Source organism: Canis lupus, chromosome X (genome assembly GCF_048164855.1).
Source record: "Canis lupus baileyi chromosome X, mCanLup2.hap1, whole genome shotgun sequence".
Classification (NCBI taxonomy): domain Eukaryota; kingdom Metazoa; phylum Chordata; class Mammalia; order Carnivora; family Canidae; genus Canis; species Canis lupus.
In genome coordinates, this window is record NC_132876.1 from 25,977,362 (window position 1) to 25,999,419 (window position 22,058).

Sequence of the window (22,058 nt, forward strand, 5' to 3'; positions counted from 1 at the left end):
GCTCTCTGCATGGAGCCTGCTTCTCCCTCTGCCTGTGTCTCTGCCTTCGGTTTCTCTCATGAATAAATATATAAAAATCTTTTATTTATTTATTTTTTTTTAAAAAGGTCTTTTTTTTTATTATTTATGATAGTCACAGAGAGAGAGAGAGAGAGGCAGAGACACAGGCAGAGGGAGAAGCAGGCTCCATGCACCGGGAGCCCGACGTGGGACTCGATCCCAGGCCTCCAGGATCGCGCCCTGGGCCAAAGGCAGGCGCCAAACCGCTGCGCCACCCAGGGATCCCTATAAAAATCTTTTAAAAAAAAGAAAAGAAAAAGCTCCTATCCAGATATTGTGATAATCTCTCAGATAATCTCTCATTATAATAGGGCACTGCAGTACATTAGAGTACAAACACAGCAGTATCTGAGAAAATAATGCTATGTGAGTAAAATATTTTCATTTGTGTTTAAAAGTTCTGAATAGATAGTAGCCTTGTGTTCAGGCAACAGGTGAAGGAACCATCCGTTTCACCTTTTCCCTGGACTTTTTATTAAGCTCTGTGTATACCATGTACTTAGTAACAGTATAATGTTGAGGGGCAAACTAGTTCATGTTTGACTACAACATTTTTATCTCCCTTGCTCCCCCCCTTTTTATGAGAAAGAGAAATCGAGCTGGGGGGAGGGGTAGAGGGAGAATCTTAAGCAGGCTCCATGCCCAACATTATTCTGGGGCTCCACCTCACCCCAGAGATCATGAGCTCAGCCCAAATCAAGAGTCAGGGGCCTCCCTCCCCTGCCCCTTTTGTTTCCTCATCTTTCAGCCTAGTTCTTCCTCTAACTGGCTGTTGAGTGTTGCCTAGTCCGTTCTGGAGTCTTGTCCTATTTTTACTCATTGTGTCCTCGATTATCTAGACTTTGGTCTACTTTATCGACTTTAATTTTCCTATACTGCTTTGAGCAACTCCCATAGCCTTAGGTAGGTACGATTCCCCACCCTAGATTTCATCTAGTAAGAACTTAATGGATACAGTACACACACACCCATTCCCTGCCCCTGCCCTAGCTGCAAGCCAAGGCTAGATTTAACTAAACTACTTAGAAAGCACTAACCCGTTACTGCTTTAATTTCCTTAAAGTTAGAAAACAAAAGCTAGTGTTTAGGGTCCCAGGGTGGAGTTTTTAAAAATAATTCACAGTATTTCAAACTTTAGAATTTTTATTGAATCTTCAATCATGTAAGGCACATTAGTGCTAAACAAAGTTTAAGAGGGTAGGGGGTTTCAAATATAAAAACGTAAATGAGTAATTTTCACCTTTTCCCTCCAACCCTTTTCCCCCCTCCGTTTATTGTCCTCAGTTGTTCTCTCTGTTTGAGGGCGCAGGAGCCGGCATACCCCAAGAAGGAAAATTGGCAAAATAAGAAGGCAGCGGAGGACCAAATATCGGGGGTGGAGCAAAAGCAATAGGCATAGCAAGAAATGGACTGAAACTCGGAGGAGGTCGAGGAGATATAAAGCAATGAGCAGTAGGACGAGAAGGTAAACCGGGAGTGCTGGAAGACAAGGGGAGAGACCTTGGCCAATTTTCCACGGGGTGCCGCGGGCCTCCCTGTGGGAAAGAAACATGAGCCAGCCTTTCCTTGCTAGCCATTCTTGTATTTCCTAAAGGCAGCTCCATCATTACCCCTGATCTAATTGTGGGGATATGTGGGGGGGCTCTTATTTGTGGACCCCTGGGTGGAAAGAACCCCTGACCTCGTGGCAAAGCCATGTATAACCTTGCATTATTGCCACCTCTCTCGGTGCCCCCACTGCTGACCCTTGCCCCCCCTATCATCAGTGCGGGAGGGCTGCCAGAGAATTCCTGGGACACATTAATAGAATCCTGTCCCCTAAGCCTCCAGCCTGCCAGCCCCTCCGAGCTATTTACTTCTGCTGTTGCTAGGGACTCTTCCGCAACAGCAGGTGGTGGCCCATAGGGGTGTTTGTGAGCTCTGGAACTGTCGACAGGAATGCAGGCTCCTGCGGTCTCGGAGGGGCGCTCCAGCTGCTCTCTCGCCAGGTCAGTCAGCACATTGAGGGGAGGTCTCAGCAGGACGCGATGGTGGCCCCAAGGCTCCACATCGTCTTTCGGCAAGGAACTGGAACACTGGAGAGACACGTCGTCGGGGTGCGGCTCCCGGATCCCACACTCATTTGCAACAACTCCACTGGGTGAAGGGGCGTGCCCACCAAGGCTTGCAAAAAATAGAAATAAATAAAGTAGAAATAAGTAATTCAACAAATATGGAAATGCAGGGACATGAGATTATCTGAAATATGTGATTGGTTAAACTCGCAGGAATATACCAGGGGAAAGGGAGAGACCTATTTCCTCCCTCGTGCAGTCTCCAAGCACTTTTTTCGCCCACTTTCACAGTACCAGGTGGCTTTTTTAAACAGACTTCCCCATTCCCCTTTACGACTTTCTTGTGGCTCCACCCTAGTCCCCATTTCTCCACCTCCTCAAGGCAGCAAGAAAGAGAAGACCCAGAAAGCCCAGAGAGCTTCCTTAAAGGTTGCGTGTGCATGCTTGCGATAGAAAACAGCATCTCTTTCCAGTCCCAGTAGGACCTATGATCCACTAAAGCACAGCATTCAGATTCTGGCAGGAGTGTTCTGAAAAGCCTTGTGAAGAAAGACTTTTTTTCCTCTATAGAGCTAAAAAGAAAGGCTATTTGTGTGAACAAACACTCCAGTTTGTTTTTGAAGCATCATTAAACATTTGCACCAAGTTTTGTTAAAATTTTCTTTCTTTCAACCCGTACCACACTCTAGAGAACAAATTTCCTCAAGTTTAACCCCAACTATTTAGACTAAGGATTTGCACTTTTGTTGCAAAATTACATTTAAAAATTGCTGCCCTTAAATCCAGTATTTTTAGTACCGGAGTTTGTGTCCTGCAAGGTTTTTGTCTGTGATCCTCTCCTGCACTCCCTCCAGCCCACTCATCCCTGTCCAGGTTACACAGAAAAACAATCCAAACTGCCTTTTGCCTTCAAAATTAAACAGGTCTACTGAGTTCCGTACTTACACATTTTCAATACAAGCCATGGAGAAAGTTGATCAGGAAAACCTTTGTGAGATAATGTAGAAAACCAGCTGAAAGCCCACGTAGGCCAGCTCAGTCTGGAGAGAGGACTTGTGCTTCTGCTTTAGAGCAGCTTGGCTACTCGAATGAAGCCAGGGACCAACTGCTTCTTTCTAGATTTGGAGTTCTCTTTCTGAGGTTACCAGTTGCTAGGGAAGGGAGGGAGAAAAGGACTTAGGAGGGGGAGGGGATAAATCTGTGACACTCCTTTGAAGCTTAATGTAGGAATCCTTTTTGCATAGTAGTAGATGGACGGTAAGGGCTTTAGGTAAATTAACCCTGTTGCAGGCCAGATGGAAACACAAATCATTTCAAGATTTTAGAATGATCATGGAAGCATGGTACTTTATTAAGAGTTATTTTTGAATTTTCGGTTAGGAAAGGTAGTTACCATACCTCTTCCTTGAGTTTGGAAATGCAAATTTTGAGTACTGTACCATGTGTAGTCTTGTAATTTAAAATTCCAGTTTTGAAGATGCATACTTCATGAATAGAAATTTGTGGGATTAAATAGATTTTCAATCTGAGTCTCTCTTGTGAAGATGAAACAAAAATAGCGTTATAGAAAAATCACCCTAAAAATCATATTGGCTTTTGTTTTTTAACCCCTCAATTTGTGTTTTTTTTTCTACCTTCTAGTTTATTGGCTCTGTATGTTGGTGTTTGTGTGTGCATCTGTATGTGTGTGTGTGCTATATACATATTTCCTGTAATAGAGCTCTGTAAATATACATTTCTTTTCTTATAACAGAGCTTGGTAAACTCTACAAGTGGGAGGGGAATAAAAGGCATAACAGGTATCATAAATGTATGAATATTAGCTCAGATTTCACCTTGTAACTTCTTTGCATAAGACACTTTCTATTCTTCCAGGCTAAATTTCATCCTCCTCCTCCACTTTAAACAAGTATATTCCCCAGATTTTATTTTCTGCCATTGGTATACAAATTGATTACTCTAAAATTTCAATGGTCATCCCCTCATCTAAGACTACTAATCTTGCTCTAGGATAAAGCCATAAACTTGGCTCACTTCCTTAAATTTACCTGAGATTTGTGCTTTTTTGACTATAACTTAAAGACCTTAAAATATTTTTTATTCTCAATACCAGAATATGCTGTCATATTTCAACAGTTATATATTTTTTTCTTAAAGAAAGATAATAGACTTAAATACCATGAGTTTCAATTTATATATGGAATGTGTGTGTATGTGTGTGTACATGTATGTGTGCAGTGGAAATGTATAAAATTCTAATGCAAAGGAATGGTGAGTGCTAAGAAGCAACACAATTCATGATAGAAATAACCTTTTGTGTCTCTAAATCCACATCTTCCTGACAAGGTGCCTTGTCCCTGTCGGTACTCTACTGAGGTTTTTTTGTTTTGTTTTGTTTTGGTTTTTTTTTGTAATCTCATTGCAAGATGAAAGCAGCATGTTTCCAACACTTCTCCCAGAAGAATGTTTACTTGCCTAGCATAGTTCACTATTAAGAAATTTCTTGATCCCCAACTTCTTTTATATTCTCCTCTAGTTTATTATTTCCTTGTCCTTTTATATAAGAAAACTTTTATTAGCAATATAACTGTGGTGGAGCATTAAAGCTTTCTTAACACATGCTATATCAGAGGAATGAATCAACTTGGATGCCTAATAGGTGGTGAGTTATATTTACATAGTTTACACATTTTTTCCTGAATAATGGCAAGGAAACCCCAGGAAACCCTTTTATACTTATCAAACTATTGCAATCATAGGCTGGTTTACCGAGAAATGCTGTTTAGTAAAAATATCTTAACTGGATTACATAAGAGTGAAGTGTAATATAGACACCAAATAGCTGGGCACAGTGACAAAGCTGTTGGTACCAGAGAATTTTCCAAAACCATTAATAGGGGACAGCCTGGCTGGCTCAGTGGTTTAGTACTGCCTTCAGCCCAGGATGTGATCCTGGGGTTCTGGGATCGAGTCCCACGTCAGGCTCCCTGCATGGAGCCTGCTTTTCCCTCTGGCTGTGTCTCTGCCTCTCTCTGTGTGTCTCTCCTGAATAAATAGGATCTTAAAAAAAAACATAATAGGCATTATAAATTTATGGATACTAGCTCAGATGTTGCCTTGTAACTTGTTAGCTTTTGTGCAATGAGTGCTTATTGAATGCCTACTCGACTGATATTTAGTTCAGTGTGTATTATATCAAAAAGTTAAATATGCAATTAATGGAGACTTCAAGGAATATTCAAACTTTCTGGGGAGACAAAATAACATCTATAAAAGATGTTTTATACCAAAGAATGGTATAAAAAGAATAAACAGACAACTCACTGCATGGTGTAAATGAATACCGCAATTGAAATTCAGAAGAAGAATTATAATTTCAAGTTAAAGTACCTGTGAAATATTTTATGTGGAAGAATCAATGTGATGTACATGGCAAAGAAGGAGATGGTATCCTGTGTCAAGAACAGGTATAGAGGTAGGAATGAAGGAAATATTTTGGAATCTTTAAGTTCAGATTTTTTTTAAATTTTTTTTTAATTTATTTTTTATTGGTGTTCAATTTACTAACATACAGAATAACCCCCCGGGCACGGGGGGTTATTCTGTAAATTCAGATTTTTAATCCTTTCTAGAGCTCATATTTGACAGAAATGGAACTATAAAGAATCAATTGCAGATAATAAGATCAGCAAGATAATTAGTCAAGTTGTACGAATCAAGTAATATTTGAAGGCATTCACATATTTTAAAGGGAAAACTAGAATAATCTCAAAACGTAACCTTTAAGAAAAAGCAGTTGGGCTACCTCAATTATTTATTGAGCTCCGAAAATGAAGTAGTAAAATGTGTACCTTTTTTGTTTGAATGACTGCTTTGGGCAGGGAAAATAGGTAATGGAAGTTGAGGATTTCCCAAAATGTAGCTTAGTTGTGAAAGCAGCTAAGCTATAAATGCCTTTCATTACCCATGGCCTCTTATTTCATGAGACCAGCTCCAGATATTACATATCTCTCAAAAGTTTTTGAAGACTTCATTGAAATGCTAAGTAAGGACCATAGAAGGATATATTTACTTTTGCACAACAATTACAAGGTCATTAAAAATGTGGTTGTACTGCCAAAATCATGTTGTTGGGTTTTTTTTCAAAGAAATTTTGCAGATGTGTACGTGTACAAACAAAGTTTCATTTAAAATGCATCCTTTCTCTTTTGCTTAGAAGAAGAATCCAGGGAATAGAGACATAAGAATAGCTTTCTCTGTTTCCATCAGGGTAATCAGGAAGTGATGAGGAGATTATCATGCTGATCATTGGGGGACTGTTGTCAAAAGATTCCATCCATTAACTCACTTTCAAAATATAATGTAGCTATTCTTGTGGAAAGTTCTGCAAGTTTAAGATATCAAAAAGTACTTCTCAAAGACAGACCAGATATTTTTAAGAGTCTGTTGCTATTTAATTCAGTGTATTAAAAAAAATGAGACTAATGAAAGCATGATATTATCCCAGAATGGGTCAGACAACATTTTTCAGTTGCACAGCTATAGGCAGTACTCCTATCCTCTCTGCGACAGCTGTCCTGCAAACTCTGTGTGGTAAGTGATGAGGATGAACAGGTGAGAGTATGGTTATTTCACCACCAGCACATGTAAAAACAACTAGCAATATATGCCTCACTGTTGGACCTGTTTGTATGAAATTGAAAAGGTTGTCATTGCTTTTCTAAAGTTCTTTGCTGCGGACTTTTAAACATTTTTTTAAAATTTCAAATCAAGTATTTATGGCAGTTCCTCCGAAACAGGTTATTTGTTTGTATAAATCAAAAGCTATCAGTTCCTTGATCATTTATCTCTCATTTTTTCTAGATCTCCTGAAAGTGAAAACTGGAAATTAAGTAGCAGTGGAGCAAACCAGATGAGAAAAAAGAAAGATGGAAAAGGAAACAGAGGTATTTTTTTTAATCACTTACTCTGTACTAGACAAATATATTTTGTCTCATTTAATATTCACAGAATACTTTTAAGGCAGTTCCTATTATTATTACAACTATTTTATAGATGGTCATAAAGAGAGTTGGAGAAGTTAAGTATATTTTTTCTGAGGCCCCACAGCTAGTAAGTGGCAGACAATATTCAGATACAGTAAGTCTGACACCAAAGCCCATATTTTTTCCATTTGCCCACATGGCTTCCTAATTGTAGCTCTAGGTGAATCACATAAGTGGCTCAGATCAAAATATGTGTCCCAGATCTGAATTTAATTTAATTCATGGATTCACTGATTCATCTTAAGGTAGTTCTGCAATAAAGAAATCATCCCAGCTGCAAAGCATCCCAGAATGCCTCCCTATGTAGGGATGCAGCAGGTGAAGATTAGGCATTTGGTGGTACTACTGCAAGAAGGTAAGGACTAAAATCCCTGTCATGGAACAACTGGGGTTGTTGACAGAAAAAATAAATTAGTCATTAAAAAGCACTATTACTAAAACACTAATTTTAATATATGCCCGATATTACCAATATTAAGCTTAAATTAATATTGAACTCCTGAGCTTCAGATATGCCTCATATTTTTTCCATGGCACTAAGATGAAACTGAACCCATAATTGTGGTTAGGTCATGCACCTTGCAGCATTGGAGCAACTGGAAGAACTTAGAGTTAACTGTGTGTGTGTGTGTGTGTGTGTGTGTGCACGCGCACGCGTGAAAGAGAGAGAGAGAGAGAGGATGTGTTGGGTTGAAATGAGTAGGGTTAAGTAGTCCAAGTAAGCTATTAATGATAACTCTAGAGAATATCTTTCTGAATTAGAAAGATGTGTTAATTGAAAAATAAAAGCACTATATGTTCACATTGGTATATATTATTATAAATTAAGATAGAAACATGTACTAATAAGTAAAACAAGGAAAGTTAATGAAAAATATTACTTAACAGTAGCCCATTAGACCATAAATCTATAATGATGACATATACATATATGTATATTCCCCATGTTAGAATTAATTGGTAAGCAAAGGAATGAAGGCATACTTAACTTCTTGAGTATTTGGTTTGAAAAACAAAAACTATTTTAGATTAGTTTCTTCTTGCTTGTAATTAAGACATTGTAAATTCATGTTGAAAATATTTTATCAAACTTTATTAAAATGAGTCATATGTGCCAAGTTGTTAAGAGCTTTGGTTCTGGAATCAGAGGAACAATGACCTGCATTAAAGTCTCAGCTTCATTACTCAACTAAGTTTGTGACCTTGGACAGATTTTTTTAACTTCTCTGAAGCTCACTCTCTTCATTTGTAAAGTAGGATTACAGAGAGAATTATAATAAATCGTGAAAAGTAACTGTTATATACTAGGTGATTAAAATATAGTCCCTTGCCTTGTACATATTAGACTTAGTTTTTCTATATGTAAAATGGGGATGATGATACCTCTATTAACCAGTTTCAGGGCAGTTGAGAAATTGAAATATGATAATTATGTGAAACTGCTTTGCAATCTGTAAATCACTTTACATATATTAGGCTAATGTAACCCTGGGTGATATTTTCAGAGGCAAGAGGACTTTAGGGCACATTTTAAATAGCACTGTGTGGGTGGTCACCTATTCCACCTACACCTAAGGCCGTTTTTCATTTCCTGAATCATTAAGGTGGGAAGGATTAGCTACACTATTTTAAAAGCTGCATGATGTAAATACTTTAAACTTTTCAATTGATGCTACATAAATCTCACCCATTGTTGTATTTAATTCAGTAACTGTGTTAGAATAAAAAGTCTGCATTTTTGTATTTGACTATATATTTAATTGGGCTTCAGAATCTTGTGTTTCACAGCAGGGAATCTTGTATCACTGAAAGCTCCTGTGATGATTAGAATGAAAAGCCTGAAAAAGGTTGCTTTGGCTTCCTGATAGTGAAGATTTGATTGATTCTCCGAATGATTCCTACTTTAAAGAAAAAATAATAATTTTCTCATCTCAGTTGCCCCCCACCCTATATCCCTCTCAAGTGGTCAAATAAATAGGCTGCTGAAGAAAATGTAACATTTTTATAGACTGACTGTAATTCGGTGTTCAAGAAAATCTGTTCATGAAGCTCATAATTAAAATAATAATAATGATTATGATAATAATGAAGCCCATCCAAACCACTCTTAATTCTTGCCTGAATTATGCTGTATGCCTATGTTGTTTTGCTTGTTCAGAGGTCCTGAATAATCACAAGTGCTATAGAGTCATCTATTTGCTTTATTTTTGCAATGTTTCAGATTTTGCGCTTTTCATTTTTTATATTATGAATTGATATGTATGTTTATTTAGGGGAAAAATTCATCAGAAGAAAATATCAGACTGTGGACCTGGCAATGGGAAAGTGCTTCTTGGAAGATTATTATCAGATAACAGGAATCTTACTCAGATATTGAAGTCTCAACAGCCCTAGAGTAATATCTGAACCAAAGTGATGAACGCTTCTAGAGGCTCTGGGTCATTCTGTATATAGGTAAACCAGAACAAGTGGTGCTGTGGGCTATTGTGCTATTTCTGGTAACCTATACTTCTATTTATGTCTGTGGTTCCCAAATTTTACTGAGTAACAAATTCATTTGGGGATCTTATTAAAATAAAGGATTCCTGGGCTCCATCTCCAAGAATCTTACTTAATTGATCTGTAGTGGGATCCAGTTATCTGTAGGTGAAATATTTACTAATTCTGATGTGGTCTTCAGTTCACAACAGAGAAATACTGGCTATATGTTCTAATGGCTTTGAAGCCTAGCCTTCTGGGGATGAACCCAGCCTTCTAGTGGATACTCTTATTCTCTAGGTCTAACCTATGGACCAGATATTGGAGCACTAAAACATAAAATCTTTTTGACCATAACCAATGTCTCCAGTTCTTTTTGTTCCATAAATGATTACTTTTGAACAGATGTGTTGAATAGTTCATCAAGAGCAGCAATTCAGAAAGTGTGGTCTGGATAAAACTAGGGCTGTCAAGATCCTTTTGGGAAGCCCACAAGATCAAAATATTTTCACTATTATATGAAGACGTTATTTGCTTTTTTCACTCCCTCAAGAGTATATAGTGGCTTGCTTTCAGAGGCTATATGATATGAAATGTCACTGCTTTGATAACTAATGCATATATGCTTCTATATTCTTGCGTGTTCAAATTTTCTGTTTTAATTTCTAATATGATAAATATTGATAGATATAACCTTCCCAAACAAAAAATCATTGTAGAGATTTGAATAATTTTTTAAGAGTGTAAAATGGCCCACGGGGCACCTGACTGGCTCAGTCAGTAGAGCCTGAGACTTTTAATCTTGAGGTTGTGGGTTCAAGCCCCACACTAGGTGTAGAGGTAATTCATTTAAAAAAAAAAATCTGTTTTAAAAAAGGAGTGTAAAGTGGTCCTGAAGCTAGCATCCATCTTTTAGTTCAGATGAAAGAATAAACACCAGAGGTCATATTGGACCAGTTTGGAACCTAAAAGAATGCAACCCCACTAGCTTACAAGTAGTTAATCAGCACTACCCTAAAGATAAAATTATTAGATGTACTTAATTAAATCCATAACATAAAGATATTTTTCAGATAGCAAGTCTCTTGAAATGGAAAAGACCTCCAGGGAACCAAATGAAGCAGCACCAGAACACTTGCTAGAATGACTTCATGGGACTCCAATTAGTGGCATCCACCTACTCAGGAGACTCCTACCCCAAATTTTGCCCTTAAAAAATCCTCACTTACAAGCCATCAAAGAGTTTGAAACTTTTGAGCATTCTCCCCCCCCCCCGTCCCCAGCCCCCCTAATTCCCTTGGGGGCACCACACAAATAAATAGCCTATCTTTTTTTCACTGCAAAAGCTCAATATCAATTATTATTTGCTTACTGTGCATCAGGTGGGTGAATTCTTGTTTGGATCAGTTATAGCATCAGATCGAAGAGTTTTAAAATTTATGTTTTATTTAACCAAGCATAATTTTAAACATGCATCATTTAATCTGAATTGATGAAATTGCTCCCAATCTCAAGGAGATTTCAAGCCTTGTTAAAATACTCAGATTCTTAATTTTCCATCCTTTTATAAATCCTTAAGATAGGAATGAGTAGTACAATACAAGTCAACAATTATTGACTTATTGGATGTCTCCTGTATTATCAATGCTATGTAAGCCACTACATATGAGATAAAAACACATTTTGGCTTAAGTAACTTACATTCATTTGGGAAAATAAAAATAAATCATATTAAATAAATGTCCAATTGTAGAATTTTTACATTATTTTCCTTAAAAGTAATCAAAAGCAAAGATGAGTGGAAGCTAAGCAATCTAATCACAGAGGATTTCTCAGGAGAGGTAAAACTGCAGCCCTACTTCAAAAGATGAAAAGGATTTGAATAGGAAAAAACAGTTCTCTAATTAAATCTTTTTTTTTTTACATTTATTTATTTATTTATTCATGATAGAGAGAGAGAGAGAGAGAGAGGGAGGCAGAGACACAGGCAGAGGGAGAAGCAGGCCCCATGCAAGGAGCCTGACGTGGGACTCGATCCTGGGACTCCAGGATCAGGCCCTGGGACAAAGGCAGGTGCCAAACCTCTAAGCCACCCAGGGATCCCCTCTCTAATTAAATCTTTTCCTAAAAACTAGTACAAATAGACTTTAAGGGGATTTTAGTATTCATTCTGAATCTTTCTATATCGTTTGATACTTTTAGTTACCATCAGTTTACTAAACAATAACATTATTTTTATTTATTTTTATTTTTTAAAAAATATTTTATTTATTTATTCATGAGAGACAAAGAGAGAGGCAGAGACATAGGCAGAGGGAGGAGAGGCAGGTTCCATGCAGGAGCCTGATGCGGGACTCCATCTCAAAACTCTAGGATCATGACTTGAGCCAAAGGCAGATGCTCAACTGCTTGAGCCACCCAGGTGTCCCAATAACATTATTTTTAAACAACACAAAATATATTATCAGAGATCTAAAATAATAACTAGACTATTTGAGCCTAAAACATGCTAAAACACGCTAAAACACTTGCCTCAGTGTCTTAGAAATTAAAAGAAACTATTTTTTTCCCGTGGAATTAAATCAAATAGTTATCACAGACTTTTTTTTTCCATCTTTGGCCTTTGACCAGAACCACATAGAAAATTGTTACCAGGGCAGCCCGGGTGGCTCAGCAGTTGAGCGCCACCTTCAGACCAGGGTGTGATCTTGGAGACCCCAAATCAAGTCCCACATGGGGCTCCCTGCATGAAGCCTGCTTCTCCTTCCACCTGTCTCTCTCTCTCTCTCTCTCTCTCTCTCTGTGTCTCTCATGAATAAGTAAATAAAAAATCTTAAAAAAAAAAAGAAAATTGTTACCAAAGTCTGGATTCAAAATCAGATATTCCCTTTGTTTTTACTCTATGTAGCTACCTCATTTTTACACACCACTGGGTAAATTAGCTTATTTTTTGACCCTGTTTTATGTATTTTTAACTGGTCAGATTATTTTGGACTGAAGGCATGTGGTGAGGTTCAAGCATTCTCTAGGGAGCTCTCTAGGGAGCTCCAGCTAACATTATATATGGAGTGTCCAGTTGCGAGATTGCTTGCTCCCAGAGTTCTAAAATGGCTATTGGGAACTTTTCCAACTGCTCCAGAGAAAGAACCAATGTCTTTTCTTTATTCAGTGCTGACAATGGCTTGCAATTTGTTTTAAAATCTCCTCATGATGACCCCTTTCTACTATATCAGCAGTAAATGAAAGCAGTAGTTCTTGTTTTTGCTAAAATCATCAGACTTTATTATTATACTGTAGAAAAAAGTCACCTTTATTATCACATTTGAGACCTTTAAGCTCTGTTGTGAAGGTCCCTGAAAAACTTTCCCAAGGGTCTCTGGGTATCCAGTTGAAAGAAGACCATTTGTATGTTTACAGTGCATTATATTGCACAATTGTTTGGCTTCTATAAGATTAAAAAAAAAAAGAAAAAAATTGGTTTCTTTCCCTTTCCATGCTGTATTTCCAAGAAAATTTCACCATGTTTTCATTGGACTTGAGAAAACAGCAGTAGAAAAAAAGTTTTAATTATGCAAATATAAAAATCATCAAAAGAGGGGTGCACACCAGATAGATTTGATGAAAACTCAGCCTCCTTCTCAATATTTACTGCATGTCACCAAATTAAATTTCAGATTATATTTAGTAAGAGGATTACAACATTTAAACAAATAATAACTTTATGCAGCAAGACCTAATTATATTTGTTTAGTCTTGTGCTGTGGATCACTCACAGGAAACAGATTTGGAATTGCCAATATAAAGTTCTTAGTATTCATTATTTACACACCCTTGTAGGGGCTCAGAACCAATTGCCCTAAAATGTGCCATTTCAGCTTGCAGATTATTTCAAGCTGAAAACATCAAGGCCAAAAAGATTTAGGAAGAAACTGACTTTCCCACAAACTGCTTAAAATAATTTAGATTAAAAAAAAAAGAATTTAGATCAAGGACTAAATGCTCCAGGAAGAGTGCTATCACTATAGATAAATACATTATAAGAAGAAGTAAGGGTGGCAGGCAGGAATTTAGCAAAATATGTTTGTTAAAATTCCTCTCTATGCCCCATTGTCTCTGTGTAGCCCAGAAAACATTTGTTTGCCAAAAACTTATTCTTTTTTTTTGCCTTCCTGTGGATTGCTTTCCTTCCCTTTGAGGTCTCAGACCCTTTCTTACTTCTCCTTAGTTCAGAATGACTATACCTACCTCTTTGTACCTTTGAAATCTCTAATGTTTATGTGGATTCCCCATACATACATAGTGCAATTAAATTTGATTTTCTCCTGTTAATCTGTCTCATGTTAATTTAACTCATACATATCAGCCAGAAGACTCTTAAAGAGTATAGGAAAAGTTATCCTCTTCTACATCTTATTAATTGCTAACAGAAGTTACATTTTATTTTTTTAGGTTTGCTTGTTTATTTGTTTATTTATTTGATCTCTACACCCAGTGAGGGGCTTGAACTCATAACCCAGAGATTAAAAGTCACAGGCTCTTCCAACTGAGCTAGCCAGGAGCCTCCAGAAGCTGCATTTTAGATTCCCCTACCTTCTAAATCCAAGCTGAGGGATACCTGGCTGGCTCAGCAGTTGAGCAGTTGAGTTTGGCCCAGGGCGTGATCCTGGACTCCCAGTATTGAGTCCCACATAGGGCTCCCTGAATGGAGTCTACTTTTCTCTTTGTCTCTCTCTGTATGTCTCTCATGAATAAATAAATAAAGTGTTTTAAAAAATAAATCCAAACTAAGGTATGATACAATTACAAAATCATTTTCCTCCATGGCTTAGGTGAATTCATAGTTGATGCTACTCAATGTTCTGTTATTAAAAAAAATACAGTACAAAATTAACTTAGAGATTTTGAAATGTAATATGGCTTAAATATAAATTCATTTCATGGCAGCATACCAGAATATACTACTATGTAATAAGAAATTGTAGTAAAAGGAAAATTGATGCTATACAGTCTTTAAAACTTAAAGGTGTTAAGAGAACTTATTAACCAAATGTGACATTATATTTTTACCTGTGAATTTAATATATGCATTAATATAACCATAAACAAATTCCATATATCTGTCAAACATTTAACGGGTCCAAATCTTAAGTACCTCACTATTGGTTGGTTTGTTTTTAGACGTACTAAAACATTTTATCTAAACTTTACAATCCAGGGACACCTTGGGTGCTCAGCCTTCGAGCATCTGCCTTTGGCTCAGGGCATGATCCTGGGATCTGGGATTGAGTCCCACATTGGGCTCCCATGGGGAGCCTACTTCTCTCTCTATGTCTCTGCCTCTGTGTGTGTGTGTGTTTCTCATGAATAAATAAATAAAATCTTAAAAAAATAGTTTACGATCCAGAAGCAGTGACGGCAAAGAAAAATTTATAAACATCTATTGTTTAGAAAGTTAAACAATACTAAAAAAGATTATGCCAAGATTATTACCGAAGTGAACAATAAGCATCTTAAGAAATCTTTGTGGTAGAAGTCTCGGTGTCCATTGAAAGATGATAGATAAAGAAGATGTGGTTTATGTATACAATGGAATATTACTCAGCCATTAGAAACGATGAATACCCACCATTTGCTTCAACGTGGATGGAACTGGAGGGTATTATGCTGAGTAAAGTAAGTCAATCGGAGAAGGACAAACATTATATGGTCTCATTCATTCGGGGAATATAAAAAAATAGTGAAAGGGAATACAAGGGAAAGGAGAGAAAATGAGTGGGAAATATCAGAGAGGGTGACCACACATGAGAGACTCCTAACTCTGGGAAACAAACAAGGGGTAGTGGAAGGGGAGGTGGGCAGGGGAGATGGGGTGACTGGGTGATGGGCACTGAGGGGGGCACTTGATGGGATGAGCAATGGGTGTTATACTATATGTTGGCAAACTGAACTCCAATTAAAAATATAAAGAAAAATAAAAAAAATAAAAAAAAGAAATCTTTGTGGAAAAAAACAAAAATCAATCAATCAATCAATCAATCAATCTTTGGGGAATATGAACTAATGTAAGGTATACCATTAATAGGGCTATAACCAAATTCTTGAGAGTTGTAAACCATGCTGATAAAGACCTTCCAAGCTTGTAAGGGAGCAAAAATGTATAGCAATTTTTGCTAAAAACTTACTTTTAACTTGTCTCTGAAATTACCCATATCTCATGCATATCTATTGAAAATTAGTTTGAAAATCATTCCACTGATCTCTTAAATAGCTCATACTACTTTAAGTACAAGTGAATTAAATGAACTACTGAGGTTAAAGGGAATACTCGGTAAAAAGCTTTTGCCTCTTTCCAATCCTTCTGCTCTAGACATGCACCCATATTTTGCTCTTTGATATGTAAGATCAGATAGGACCTAAAAAACAGTGAGAGAAGATGGTAAAAAGAAATACAGAGAAAAGTAGGCCTTATGCAAAGACAAAATGTCAAATGCCTAATTCTTCCCAAGATTTTGAAGGAGGCAAAGCATAAATATCTGGTCAGGAGTTAACAAGCCAAGTTCCACAAATGTTTATCCTGTTGTTTATTTTCTTATTGTTGTTGTTGCCAGTGTTCTGGAATTTAAACTCTGAAAAAGCTACTGAATCAAACAAAGGGAGAATGGACAACTGCTAGAAGGTCAAAACTGATGATAAGTACTATTGCTAGCAAGCCCTCTTACTCAACTATAGACACCCCCCCAGTCAAAACCAGAAATAGACAAGATTGCTTAACTCATACTCTAACTAAAACCCATCATGCTTGTTTCTTACTGCATCTTCTTGAGGCTTTGGTGAAGGTGTTTTACAATAACCTGGAACGTCCCAACAGCCAGAGCAGAATAACCCTGATAGCAACAGAATGCCTAGAAGACCACACTTACATATCCCCTTCCCACATACCAACCCCAACCCATAATTATGTGCTCTTTGTCTGCTCTTTTGCAGGTACCCCCCCCCCAATCTCTTTATAAGACACTAGGTGTCCATCTAGTAGATGGAGAAGTCACTTGTTTATTTATTTGAGAGATAGGGAAAATATGAGCCGGGGAGAGGCAGAGTAAGAAGGTGAAGCAGATTCCCCACTGAGCTTAGAGCCCCACTCCAGGGATGGAGCTGAGCTGAAGTCCATGGCTTAACCAACTAAGCCATGCAGGTGCTCCCAAAACCATCTTTAATGCTACTTTTCAATTCTTCCCTCTTTTAAAGAGGCAAGTAGAAAATAAAAGCACACATAACTAAATAACCAGAATCATAGGAAATGGCAATTGTAATTAATACTCTAGTGAACTAACGATAAAAGGAGAAATGTTCTAATTTATCTAGGTAGGAAGCGACTAAAAGTTTCCCTTAGTATATCTTTGAATATAACAGTTAGTAGTAATGGCTCAAGAATTACAGGTGTGAAAAAAAAAAAAAAAGAATTACCGGTGTGACCTTGGATAAGTTATTTACTTTCCCCTAACTTTAGTTTCTTCACCTGTAAAATAAAAATAATAATATTGCAATCTTATAGGGTTGTTATGAGAATTAAATAAAATAGTGCAATGAAAACACTTAGCACTATTGCCTGGTAAATAGTCATTATTCAATAAGCTTATTACATCACTTAGGCAGAAATTTCCCAGATTTATAATATAGCTTTTGGAAATACTAAAATGTTCACTCTTGTAATTATCACCCTGTGCTTCCAAAATAGGCATCCCTCTGTATTTGATCTCTAGTTATCTGTACTCCCCCTATGAAAACTCACAAAACAAATAATTGGATAGCTAGGTCTACCTGAAATTAAATATTCTCTTACCTTGGTTAATATATGTACCCTAGTTGGCATGGAAATGCTTATTGTCAGAGGGAGGGTCTTTCTTGGTAATTCATAAGTGTTTCCAGAGTTGTCAGATTTGAAAAGCTGAAGTAAAGAAAATTTCTTGGTTGGAGGTATGCTTACACGTGGTATCGTTGCAAATTGATTTATACTCATCAAATATTTATTGAGGACAGCCTATGAGCCAGGCATTTTTCCTAGTACTGTATGGAGGAGCAAGAATTCCTGCTCCATCAAAGATCCTTCTAACTGGACTAGAAATCAAATTGACATGAGACACATTAACAGGAGTTCATACAAGGAATCCACACAGACATGGAAATTCCAAAGATAATTGGAAAAATGAGGTATATATGTCATCTGGACAAAGGAGATGGGAGTAGAACTGGGATTTCAGAGAAAAAGAATGCATTTTACAAGGCGATAAGAGCAATTGTTTGTTAATTAGATGTTTGCCCTACCATAACAAATGGGTCTCTCAGATAAAATTTATCTGTTAATAACTCTTATTATGGAAAAGACCCTCAATTTATATTCTTCTGTATTAAGGGAGGGACAAAAGTTCCTTTTGAGGCCACAGAGTCTTAAGTGCCTTCAGTTCAAAATAATCCACATTTAAGGACACTTTTGATGGGAAGGGACTGTGCCCTAAAACCTTTCAACTGAGGTGGTGGATAAGTCTGTGAAGTCTCAGTCTTCTTGAAGTTGAAAGTATATGAATATGGATATAATTATGAGTAGGAAGAAGGACCAGTGTAGATTCCCTTCCTGGCTTCTTTCCAGTTTGTTACAAATACAGGGCTTCCACAGGGAGACTTGTAGGGGTTAAACCCAGGCTTATTGTTGGTGTTGGGAGACAGGGCTCTACTGTAGAGTCCAGGAAACTCTATGCCGCCTAGTCATGGTGCACATACTGAATAAATACCATGCTTTACAAATAATTATCTACAAATTTTTAAACATATGCAAATGATGTGATTAAGACAATACAAATTCAGGGGCACGTGGCTGGTTCAGTTGGTAGCGCGTGCAACCCGGGATCTCAAGATCACAAGTATGAGCTCCACATTTGGTGTAGAGATTACTTAAAAAATAAAACTTTTGACCCCCCCCCCAAAAAAAACAACCCAAACAACAAAATAAATTCATTTAGAGTGTTAATGAATGAATGTTGGAGTTTAAAGACTTTATAAATCAACAACTATTAAGAAGTAACTGTTATGTGGGATCTATACAATTTTTAGAAATTAAAAGTTGTCTTCATTATTAAAAATTTGGGAGCAACTGCTGTTAAAATCTATGGATACTGTAAGGAGAAAACCTTAGAGCATTTGGGCACGTAAAGGAGTGACACAAATGCCACATCTACATGTTCCCAATCCTAAAGAAATGAAATGTGTGGGATAGAGAATATGAATATAAAAAAAGATCAGAGAAAATTATCTATCAAAAAAGGACATTTGCGGGGTAAAACCTTTACAAAGTGAAGTTGAAGATATTGTTTCGCTTATAAAATGTCATTTTTTTCTTTTCTGAATATTTCTCATTGGAGATACAGATTACTTTATAGAGTAAGAAATAATAGGAGATCCTTGGGTGGCTCAATGGTTTATCACCTGCCTTTGGACGAGGGCGTGATCCCGGAGTCTCAGGACCGAATCCCACATCAGGCTCCCTGCATGGAGCCTGCTTCTCCCTCTGCCTATGTCTCTGCCTCTCTCTCTGTGTGTCTCTCAAGAATTAATAAAATCTTTTAAAAAAAGAATCATTCCGATATAATGAGGAGAATGAGATAGTATATAAATTGATCTGTTTGAAAAGAATCCACAGGGTGCCTATGTGACACAGTTGGTTAAAGCGACTGACTCTTGTTTTTTGCTCAGGTTGTGATCTCGGGATTGTGATATTGAGCCTTGCATGGGGCTCCACACTCAGTACAGAGCTTGCTTAAGACTTTCTCTCCCTCTGCCTCTTCTCCCATATTCATGTGTACTCTCTCTTTCTCAAATAAATAAATAAATCTTTAAAATGAAAGGTTTTCATTATTTTTTATTTTATTGTAATTAGCTTTTTATGTTCTTCTAAACATCTTTTCCCCTCAACAAGATTGACCTACTCTTTCTTCTCTCTAGTTAACAACAGTTGATTTCTCAACATTAAGTCATCATTTGGTGTGCTTTGTAAATTGAAGTATGTGAAAAATACAGTATATTAATTTGAGTTGTGATAGGAATTGATTAGAAAAAATGGGCTTGGAGTAGAAATATGTTCTAGTCCTGACTATGCCACTAACTAATTTGTGGAAATTGAGAATGTTGGGGAGGAAGAATTTTCTCTACTCTTCATGATCCTTCTATCTGGACTAAGAATCAAATTGACAGGAGACAGATCAGCCAGAGAAAATAAATAAAATTTAATAGCGTGTGTATGTATGGGGAATGCACATAGACATGGAAATTCCAAAGACAGTGGAGACAACAGGATGCTCATATGAGCTAAGGAGATGGGAAAGCATCTAAAGATATGCAGATGAGAAAGTCCATCAGCAGGTAGGGGAAAGGAGATATTTAGATAACAAAGATTGCCTATTATGTAGGTAAGTTTCTTAGGTAAAGAAAGTCTCTGTTAATAACTTTCTTCTTGGTACAAGAAGGCAGTTGAGGGAGAGCTAAAGAGTTTTTCCTGAATTCACTGGTTTTTGATTACTTTTAACTGAAAATAATATTCATGCAAAAGTGGCCCATCTTGGGGCAGCCTGTGACCCTACATGGATCAAATTGAGACATTTCATCTCTCTAAACTTAATTTTCCCATTTGTAAAATGAAAGAATTTAATAATCTTTCTTTCTATATGCTACTAGAAGAAGAACTTGGAATTGGTAGGGCTCATTGTTAGATGGTTTTAAGTCTAATAACTATTCTATTGAAGTTTTATTTAATAAAGACTATTGATATAGACTTTTGTTCTGTTTCCAAAATAGTAAAATACTATGGTATAAATGTTTGTGTCCTTCCCAAATTCATATGTTGAAAACATAATGCCAAGGATGATGACATTAGGTTATGAGGGCTTTGGGATGTGATTAAGTAAAGAGGGTGGAGCACTCACGATAGTGCCCTTACAAAAAAAAAAAAAAAAAGTCCCCAGAGAGGAGACTCTTCCCTTCTACCATGGGAAGACACAGCAAGAAGTTGGCAGTCTGTTACCTGGCAGAGAACTTTCACTACACCCCTATCATGCTGGTATCCTGATCTTGGATTTCTAGCCCCTAGATATGTGAGAAATAATTTTCCGCTGTTTATAAGCCACACAATCTGTGGTGTTTTTTTTATAGCAGCCTAAACAGACTAAGACAGAAAATTGGTACTGTAAATGGAGTGCTGCTGTAACAAATATCTAAAAATGTAGAAGTGGATTTGGAACCATGTAATGGGTATAGACTAGAGGAGTTTTGAGGTGTATGCCTGAAAAAGCCTACATTGCAATGAAGGGATTGTTAAGAGTTTGGAAACTCTCATCCTATATCATATTGCAAAAAAAATTATAAATGAGAAAGCATGTTCAGAAGAGAACATTCTGTGGCTAAGTGACTTTTTTGATAAGGATATTAGAATGGATGTGAACCACAGGCTAAATCAGCCACTCTACTAGGAAAACAGTCAGTTTGAATTGATCAAGAAGGAGACAGAAAAGAATGAAAGAAGGTTCTCTTACTTCTTAGATTTTATAGGGCAGGACCATGGAACTATTTGGCTGAGAATGTGTGCTATTCTGTAGGACAAGGGAAGAAGATCCTCAAAGGTGATTCAATTCATAGATCATCAAAGTTTCCTCCTGAGTTTCAAAAGTGGGGAGGGGCATCTCCTGGGTTTAAACAAGCCAGATGATCCTTGCCCAAACTATGGGGACCCGACCCAAGCAAAGTCATGGTGAGAAGCCACTGCCTAGATTTGGAATGATGGGACCTTCTGGAACCCAGGGCACAGAACCCAAGCATAAAACCTCTGCAAAAGCATGGCTGCTACAGAGAGCTTTGACTAGGTAGAACAATGACCAGCAGACCTATGGGGGTGGGGCTTTCCCTGTGACCCCAGACCAGTAAAGACACACTTGTCTGATTCCAGGCTAGGATAGCCACAGACACACAACTAGAATCTGAGTTGCTGCATAAGCAGCAAAATAGTAGGGTTGGAGAATGCCCTGGTGTATCTGGAAGCAGAATCTCCACCCTAGAGGATAGGTAAGGCAGGGCATCAAGCCAGGGAGAACTGTTCTCAAGACTTGAGGTTTAGTGATTATCCTTTAAAGTTTTGGACTTACCTTGGACTTGTTATTCGATTTATCTTTTCTACTTCTTTTTGGATTGGGAATGTCTACCCTGTGCCTAATGCACCATTATATTTTATTTTATTTATTTTATTTTATTTTATTTTATTTTTTATTTTTGCCTTTGAAATTTCCTTTACTTTATTTAGCAGAAGTACTGCATGTGCTTGAATCTGTTTTTTTTTTAATTTCTTTTTATTGGAGATCAATTTGCCAACATATAACATAACATC

At 37.2% G+C, this 22,058-nt stretch overlaps 1 protein-coding gene across 1 annotated transcript; it reads right to left on the reverse strand.

Annotated features, from left to right (window-relative positions):
• Positions 1 to 1,185: 1,185 nt before the first annotated feature.
• PRR32 (proline rich 32) lies at positions 1,186 to 3,285 on the reverse strand. The gene is made up of 2 exons (XM_072815652.1): positions 3,060 to 3,285; positions 1,186 to 2,223 (listed from the first exon to the last, which is right to left on the reverse strand). Exons 1-2 carry the CDS (start codon positions 3,077 to 3,079, stop codon positions 1,341 to 1,343), a joined length of 903 nt encoding a protein of 300 aa, XP_072671753.1. The 5' UTR covers positions 3,080 to 3,285; the 3' UTR covers positions 1,186 to 1,340.
• Between the last annotated feature and the right edge of the window lie 18,773 nt (positions 3,286 to 22,058).

Bases quoted from the DNA above. Each gene is read 5' to 3' on its own strand.
- PRR32 (XM_072815652.1), bottom strand. From the start codon at position 3,079: ATGGCTTGTATTGAAAATGT. The intron at 2,224-3,059 runs GTAAGTACGGAA...ATTTTTTGCAAG, and splicing joins ATGGCTTGTATTGAAAATGT to CCTTGGTGGGCACGCCCCTT.